This window comes from Oxyura jamaicensis, chromosome Z (assembly GCF_011077185.1).
Source record: "Oxyura jamaicensis isolate SHBP4307 breed ruddy duck chromosome Z, BPBGC_Ojam_1.0, whole genome shotgun sequence".
Classification (NCBI taxonomy): Eukaryota; Metazoa; Chordata; class Aves; order Anseriformes; family Anatidae; genus Oxyura; species Oxyura jamaicensis.
In genome coordinates this window covers 14,522,279-14,531,369 of record NC_048926.1, presented here as the reverse complement: position 1 = coordinate 14,531,369, position 9,091 = coordinate 14,522,279, and the positions used below count along the sequence as shown (strand labels likewise).

General features: G+C 42.5%; 1 protein-coding gene and 1 non-coding gene across 2 annotated transcripts; both read left to right on the top strand.

Annotated features, from left to right (window-relative positions):
- Nucleotides 1–1,409: 1,409 nt before the first annotated feature.
- Nucleotides 1,410–4,162, top strand: RPL37 (ribosomal protein L37). The gene is made up of 4 exons (XM_035310643.1): nucleotides 1,410–1,540; nucleotides 2,244–2,379; nucleotides 2,725–2,809; nucleotides 4,045–4,162. Exons 1-4 carry the CDS (start codon nucleotides 1,538–1,540, stop codon nucleotides 4,112–4,114), a joined length of 294 nt encoding a protein of 97 aa, XP_035166534.1. The 5' UTR covers nucleotides 1,410–1,537; the 3' UTR covers nucleotides 4,115–4,162.
- On the top strand, nucleotides 3,863–3,943 carry LOC118156789. The gene has a single exon (XR_004746442.1). It is a non-coding gene; the product is annotated as a small nucleolar RNA SNORD72 (small nucleolar RNA).
- Nucleotides 4,163–9,091: the final 4,929 nt, after the last annotated feature.

Sequence of the window (9,091 nt, the reverse complement as noted above, 5' to 3'; positions counted from 1 at the left end):
CAACTGGCAGCGAATGCCATCTTCATGCATGACCTGTGTGGAGGCTGAGAGCTGCAGGGATGGTATGGGGTCAGCCACAGCTCTACAGCTCTGCCCATTCCCTACCCTATATAAGTTTCCAGTCGTCCTGGATACTGAAGAAGACTGCGTGATGATACCAAGAGTCCTTTCCTAACAGGTTTGAAAATATTTAAATGAACAAGATTATTTTTACCCCACAAAGGACAAGAATAATTCCTTTGGCAATGTATCCTTGCAGGCAGCCAAACCAACACACTGCCATTGGAGGCTGTTGCCATGGTATCTGTCCAACATCTTCACAGCATCTTACAGATATCTGAGACCTAACGTGAAAAAAGGAAAAGAAAGGAGGCACCAGATGAAAGATGCACACCCAGATTGCTGGCAAAATATGACCCAGTCCAGCCTGTAGGATGAATTCATACTTAATCAGTTTTTGTTGCTGCTTTTGTTTGTTTGTTTTTGTTTGTTCGTTTTTTTTTTGTTTGTTTTTTTTTTTTTTTTTCCAGTGAGAGTTGAGAGAGATTTGTCTCTCACCTTTCACTACAGATGGACCATGGATGGACTAGATACAATATATTCCCATCTGGGGATGGAAATCGCCAAAGGGAAAGAAGTGAGGTGCCTGGGACACACCTTTGTGTGTCTGGAAACAATGCAGATAAAATCAAAATGGCTTTTTTGCCCCATCTCTCAATCCTAGCAGAAGTCAAAAGCCTTCCAGCACATAAATCAGTGCTGAAGGAATTCAGTGGGAGGCCACGCTCAGGAAACAAATGACAAATTAACATCAGAACAACTGCACAAGGCTGATTTGTACCAAAGTGAATATGCACCAGATGAGGCCTAGCTGGTTTTGAGATTGTGGATTGTGCCATGGGCTGATCGCTTTCTGTTCAAAATGCTCGGCATTACAGGGTTTCAGTTGTCCAGGCGTTCTTCACAGGAGGGCTCCTCACGGTTTGCAGGCTTATAATTCCACAATCAATGTTAAATAAAGTGGCTTTATCATCATTTCCTGATTTTGTGTTGAACTGGTGATAAACACAGATTTATGCAGTTTTCTCTGTACGTGTAATTTTGTCCAGTATTAACTGATGTGATTTCCTAGCCTCTAGGTCTATTGGAGATGTATGGTAGGAGAATATATGTGGTGCATCTGAATAAAAACTGATTTTTCACTGACGATGTCTGTTTTAATGCTTTAGACAGTATCACAGGAGCGGTGTGCCACGGACAAGCTGACTCTCCGCCGTTCACTTCGTATTTATCACAGCCAAAAATGCCCCGCTCCTGGATGTTAATTGTGCGAGCAGCTCTCCCCAAGCACCGCACTCTGACGTGAGGTTTTGGGGTGGCTGCAGCTCGGACAGCACACAGGGAAAAGTGTCACGTAACGCCTGGGGGGCCGGGCCGGGGCGGGCCTGACTGTGCAGCCGCTCCCCCGGAAGCCGTTTCGGGGCTATAGCGGAAGGGAGGCGGGGCCCGGCCTCTTTGGTCCTGGCGGCGGGGGAAGATGGTGAGCGGCGGGGAGCGGGCGCGGGGCATCGGCCGCCATCCGTCGCCACGCCGCGCCCGGCGGCACCGGGGGCCTCGGCGGGGGCTCGGGGAGGCCCCAGCGCCATGCTGCGGGCCCGACCGGCGGCGGGGCGGCCGATGGAGGGCCGCGGCCTCGGGGCATGGCCTCGGGGCCTGGGCTGGCGGCGGGGGGCTGGGGTGGTGCTGCCGGCGGGGTTCCTCATGGGGCCCCTCGGCGGGTCGGGGCTGGGCCGTGCCTGAAGGGACGAGGTTCGGTTGACGTGGCCGCCCGTGGTGAGCGTGTGGCAGGGGTACGGGGAGCAGACGCTTTTTCTAAGGAAAAACAAGTATAATATTCGTTGGTGAGGAGGCTGGGGGAGACGAGAAGGCCTTGGGGATAAATGCTGGGTGGTTTCGTGCAGATCAGTGCACAGCGGAGAGTGGGGCCGGAGTGGCGGAGGGAAGTCTAAGGGAATTCTAAAAATGGAGGAGGCCTACAGGTAGAACCAGGGTGGCGGTTTAGAGTTGAGCATGGCTCTGACACGCTTGCTGTGCCAGAGTTCCCCCCAGGAACTACACCTAATTTCCCAGAGGAGTTAGGGAACTTTTGCTGGTATTTTTGACAAAGGTAATTTTTGAGGTATGGATGTATCTTTGAAGTGGTAGTGATATTTACACATGCAATGTCTTGAAATCTTTTTCAGACGAAGGGCACGTCATCATTTGGTAAGCGAAGAAATAAGACACACACCTTGTGTCGTCGATGTGGGTCCAAGGCATACCACCTGCAGAAGTCTACCTGTGGGAAATGTGGATATCCCGCAAAGCGTAAGAGAAAGTGTAAGTACGCAGCCTTTAACTGACTTGGGCTTAAATACTTGCATTTCTCTTTTTCAATAGTTAGACTTTTTTTTTTTTTTCTTCAAACCAGGGAAGAATAGTCTGTCATCCTGGAATGTTTGAAGCTTTTTTGAAATTGGAAATTAATTTAACTAATTTAACTGATTAATTTAACTGATTTAACTAATTTAGCTGATAATTCATTTACCTTGCATTATTACTACATAAAAATGGACTTGATTTAATTTTTTTTTCTTGGCTTGGTGAATATTTGTGCCATTCAAATGTACAATGCAGCAAATCATTTTGTGGACATGGTGAGTAATAGTAACTTGCATGTTCTAGATAACTGGAGCGCAAAGGCTAAGAGACGCAACACCACTGGTACTGGTCGCATGAGGCACCTGAAAAAGGTCTATCGTCGATTCAGGTATGATGCTTCATTGCAAGCTAGTGTAACATGAAATCTTACGTGGATTTCACTTTATTCGGAAATCCATCTTGATTTGGAGTTAAACATGTTTGGTTAGCACACTTAATGTGGTATGGTCTTTCTTTTAAAATACATCATGAAATAAAGGACACCTAGTATGATTAATAGCATATTCCTTTGAGGTTATAAAGCTTACCCTTAGTAATACATGGGCTGTACAAGAAGCTCTGATGTTTCTTTTAAATGCAGGTAGTGCAGAACAGAGAGGACATTGTTAAAAAATGGCCAGATTTGAAAAGATGCTGCCTGTATTTGTGAGTCAGTTAAGTGCTGGTTGCACTTAAGTGTGGGTTTTTTGTAAGAGAATTCTTGGAATGTGTTCTAATCCCTTGACTTAAACCCATAAAAAAAAGTTGAGAATTGAAATACTTCTGTAGTCGCTCTACTACCTGGGACTCAGCAGTAAGGAGTTATAATACCAGATGGTGTTTGAGTTTTCACAAGCTTATTATAAAGCTAGGTGTTGTACTTAGTAATGTAGGGGAAGGTACTGTGCTGTTAAATTAAGAATTCTTGTATTAAATCCATGTTCTGAAACAACTGTGTAACTTCTGGTCTAGTAAGTCCTAGAACTAGGTGTAATAGAGGGATCATTTTCATAGATAAAATTTTTTAATTAGCACAGTCTATCCCAGCAGCAGCCAGAAAATAGCTCTTGTATAACTGCAACCTCTGTTCCACCAAGTATGGCTGACATAGAAGAGTCACGTCCAGCAGAAAGCTTGGGGCTGACTCTTTTGTCATGCCTGTGTTAATTTTTGGTTGGAAGCATGGGGAATTTCTGTAAGAAATTAACTTGCTTTTTCAGTTCTGAGAAACTGAAATGTATTGTTGAGTTGCTTAGTAGAATATAAAAAACGGGATTCCTTGATCTGATGTGCTGGATCTGATTCAATCTCACTGTTCGCACTCACTTACTGAAATCTTCCTATTTGAAGAAGTTAAATTGACTTTAACAGAAGAAAGAAAACCATGCCATTAATTCCAAACAGCTTGTCAATGATGCTTCTTACTAAAAATGTCTGAACATATGAACTTCATAGTGATTTCAGCGCATTACTGAGATAAGCTGACAAAAAGATGGTAAACTTGATCTATAATATTAATTGTCAGATAAATGACCTGGAGCGAAAGTATACCTTTCAAAATGTGATAACTATTTCTAATTGCAGGAATGGATTCCGTGAGGGAACCACACCGAAGCCCAAGAGGGCAGCTGTTGCAGCCTCCAGTTCATCATAAAGATTCATCTATTTGCTAAAATAAATGGTCTTACCAGAAAATCTGTTACTTTTATGCATGTTTTCCTTTATTGAATCATGGGATTCCTGAAAATATGTGTGCTTACACGCAAAGTTTCTTAAGTGGTTTTATGTGTTACTTGATAAATCACTTCCAGGAGAAATGGAATGCTGGCACTGTGGACTTGCCTTTGAGTTTCATTGTGTCCATAAAGAACTCTGAACACAGAGCATCTCTGATGAGTCTCTTAGCATTTATTTCAAAAACAGTAACTTGTATAATGGCTCTTCAGTCCTGCTATAGGATGCAGTAGGTTAAGAGGGATGCTCAGTCTTAGACATTGTTCACTGTTCTGTAGCTCTGAAAGGCTGCAAAGAATACTGCTAATTAAGGGAGCTGTTGATCCAGGGAGGGGGAGAAACTCCCAAATCTGGAGGGGCTTATTGCCCCTCTGAAGGGATGGGAGACAGGGTGTCAAGGCAGAAGTTACCAAATGGTTTGAGGCCATTGTGGAAAGTTGAGGCACAGACAAATTATGCTGGGTGTAAACAAGTATTAGCAAGATACATAAGTGCTGTATGTTTGCTGTATGGTACATAAGTGGTTGTTTGAATTATGGACTGATACCTGGTAAGCTTGCACCCTGTGGTGTTGCTGGGTCACTCAGCTGGCTTCAAGCTCTCAGCCTTTAAAAAGTCCCTCATAACACAGAGGCTGGTAGTCACTGGAAGGGTTTAGAGGATTTTCAGATGTCTTGAAGACAAAATACGGAGTGGCGGTGGGGGGAACCTGATGTTTCCTTGAAGTGTTGGCCTATTTTTAATTCCTTCGGTTTCATCACAGATTTCATAGAATTGCAGAATGGTTTGGGTTGGAAGGGACATTAAAGATAACCTAGTTCCAACCCCCTGCCATGTGCAGGGACACCTCCCACCAGCCCAGGTTGCCCAAAGCCCATCCAGCCCCATCCAGCCTCGTCTTGAGCATTTTCTGGGGTGGGGCATCCATAGCTTCTCTGGGCAACCTGTTCCAAAACCAAAAATTTCCAGAGACTGTTAACCTCCAATTCTCAAGTAGTGACAAAGCTGTGTGCAAATGTGTCAGCTAATGCAAATCTTTAAAGAAATTTTCAGCCAGGTTTGAAATTGGAGTGTATACAACTGGAGTGTCTTTAAAAGACATACAATTTGTGTGCTTGGATAATTTAATGAATCTACTTAGGTTGTTTCTAAGCAAGAGAAAATTTGCTCTGTTTTTGCCTTAGCCTATAACAAACACACTGTACTCGGTTTTCAGTTGGTCATCTGAGAGATTAATGGTGTAAGTTGAAGTTTTAAAATAGGTATGTTTTGCACATACACATCTGTGTATTCACAGGTCTCAGGAATACCTGAGATATACCTGAGGTACTGGAAAATGCTTAAATAGACCAAGTAATCATACATGCTTTTTTATTAGAGCATCCCCTCAAAGCATCTTAAAACCTCCTTGCTGGAGGTCAACAAGGCAATGTAGGCATCTTAAACAATACTACGGCAGGCATTCTGAGTGGAAATTAAAGCCTCTGCATTGCAAAGTCTTAAGTGTTCGTTCTGTAACGTGAGGCTTGTTTCAGCAAACTTACACTGACACGACACGATGCAACACTGCAAAGGCGAGTGCTCAGCCATTTGATGCTGCTACCTGTTAGCTGCTCAGCATTAATTATGTTACACGGTACTGTGCTCCTGAAAAACGAACATTTGTAATATACAATGTAGGTAACAGTGACTGAAACTTTAAATGACTTGCAGTAACTTAAACCTACAAACTTTTTTCCAGAGAGATTTTTACCTGCAATAAGAACAAATTCTATGTTGAAGCAGTCTGACAGCATTTTCAACTGTTCTTAAAATGCTTCTGGGTTATATTAAACCAAAGAGCTGGGTAATCACGCACACATAAGTCATAGTTAGACTACAAGCCGTCTTTGCTGGATGTAGATTATGAAGCACTTCTTTTGTAGCCCTTCCTTAAATGCTGAAGGCTTTTTTTTTTTTTTAGATATTTTTTACAGATAATCTTTTGTTGAGATTGCGTTAAAATAATCTTAACTCAAGGGTTATCCATTAGAATTAAACCGCTGTGTAGTGTTCAGTGCAGTTTACAACAGCCCCTTTCTGTACAGAACTATTACCATACAGTCTATATTTACTGATTATTGCACCCTTCAGGCTGATACACAAGACACAGTTAATCTAAGAGACCATTACATGGTATTACCTAAAATTACTAAATGTCATATTCAGTGTTGCAAGTCTCACTTTTCAGACAACACTTTATCAGATGATTTAACTTAAGGTTTCTCAAAGACAAAGAGGTGAGCAACTGTGGTGGCAGAAGATTAATCACTTGTGGCATGTCTAGCTCCAGAAGCGTAATAGCATGCTAGAGTTTAAAAAGAAAAAAGGATCCTTGTCAGCTTGACTTGAGGGTCAGAATGTTTTTTCAGTCTCCAAATTGTAAACAGGAATTTTGCTTAGTGCCATGGGGCAGTATTTCATCTGTGTTGTTTCATACTGTAAGTTGAAGGGATAGTGAGATCTGACACAGCTGCTGAATGCATAGTGAACCATACATACTGGACAACTAACCAGGGACCCGCTTTAAACCCAGTGTTCTAGTTTTATAGTAGGGTGATTTTGTTTTTCTTATGCATGGTCTTTTGAGGGTAAGGAGGAACAAATGCGTAGACCAGTATTAATGTATATTAGTTGCAGTTGATAAAATGAATGCGATCCCTAAAGGCAATTTAGACATTTACTACTGTTGTACTTCCTGCAAGTACACACAAACAGTAGCACCTATTTTATATTGCATGGGTGCACTAGCAAACCCAATCTCACCTGTATCAACATGAGGTTGTTGCCTCTACAGCAGGAACAGCAGAAGATGTTTCTATGATCCAGTATACTGACATACAGTGGCGCTAAGTTTGCTTGAGGTAGGAGTTGTGACTAACTCCTCTGCTGCTGTATTGATAGGTAGTATGGACATCAGTCCAGCTACTTTTTTTCACAATGACACAACACAAATTTCACTAGATTTAAGTAGCATCGTGGAAAAGGGAGGGATAAAAGTAGAGGAAACTGTTGTGGAGAAGTGTTAGTCACTTTTTCCTTATGAGTTTACATGAAAATGGTTTGTGCTTTGATTCATGATGATGCAAAGATCTCTCCTAAATTACTTTTCCACACACTGCCTAAATACTACACTGGATTCTTACGCTTCTCTCACCCTGAGAACCTTTGAGGTCTTGACCTTACAATACAAATGTGAGAGGGTTTTTAGCTCAAAATACCAAATAACTTGATTGATATTATTTCTCTTACTCAGAATGTGTATAAACTCCACTGCCACGTCACGAGGCAGTTGGCATAGGCTGTGTCCATAAAAACATAAAGGGAAGCTCCAATTTCTGTTTTTTTTTTTTTTTTTTTTTTTTTTTTTTTTTTTTTGGTGTTGTTTCATGAACTAAATAGGTTAATGAACGCTTAATGAATAGGTTAACTAACATGTTAGTGCAGCAGTCCTCAGTTCAGGTTGTGCACAAGTTAGCCAAACTCTGCAATTTCTTCCTGGAAACAGTCATATTTCTTGACTGATAGGGAGATCGATGTTCTAGTGCTTTCCATGGAGCATTATTTCCCAGTGTTTTTATCCTTAGGGAGCCAGCAAACTGTGGACTATGCCTCCTAACAAGGTATTTTATATGTAGGACAGAGATCCTCCATTTATGTATAGGGAAAGATACTAGAAGACAGACTGAATTTTCTAATTGCAATAAATCTGGGGTTAATAACACATTTCATCATGCTTTTTTCTCATGGTAAGCTTACCTAGTGATTCTCTGCTGTCGTATATACAAAATAGCTTTCCATTAAATTTTGAGATATAATTAGTCACTGGAATTCTGTCATCCAATAAGGAACACTTACAGGAATTATTTTCAACTATTTTATCAAATACATGCACTCTTAATATATAGTCCCCATATGCCCTGGAAATACTGGTAGACAATTTCAGGCTTTTTGCTTCAGTAGTTGCAGGTGGTCCCAGCTATCCCTTGGTTCAAGCATGTCCTACTGAGCAGCATTAAACTCTTGCAGCCATTTTTTCCTTTTTTTTTTTTTTTTTTTTAATTAATTAATTAATTTATTTCTTTGGCTTCCATCAACAATTCATGCTTCTCTTGTGTGGTTTCTTCAAGGACAGCACTGCAGGTTTCTCAAATGTGAATCTATTAATCAGCTTTCTGTGGAAAACATTTTCAACAAACCAAACCCTGATGCTTATTATTCTGCTGTGGGATATGAGAGTTTGTAGTGTGTTTACATGGCAAGGTTTTGGTAGCAGGGGGGCGTAGGGGTGGCTTCTGTGAGCAGGATCTAGAATCTGCCCCATGTTACATAAGTGCCCTGCTGCTGACCAGAGCCGAGCTGAGCCAGTAAGTGATGTTTGCGCCTCTTTGATAACATATTTAAGAAAGGGAAAACAAAACAAAACAAAACAAAAAACAACCAAACAAAAACCCCACAATACTGCTACACAGCAGCTGGGACAGAGGAGTGAGGAACAGCCTTGCAGGCGACAAGGTCAATGAAGAAGGAGGGGGAAAGGTGCTCCATTTGCTGGAGCAGAAGTCCTCCACGGCCTGTGGTGAGGACCATGGTGAAGCAGGCCATTCCCCTGCAGCCCATGGAGTACCACGGTGGAGCAGGGTTCCACGCTGCAGCCTGTGGAGACCACGGTGGAACAGGTGGACCTGCACTGATGGAGGCTGTGGCCTGCAGAAGACCCCTGCTGGGCCAGATACTGGGCCAGACCTGCAGCCCATGGAGAGGAGCCCACGCAGGAGCAGGGGGTCTGGGGGTGGCTGCTGCCCATAGGGGACTCAGGTTGGAGCAGTTTGCTCCTGAGGGATGGACCCCATGGTAC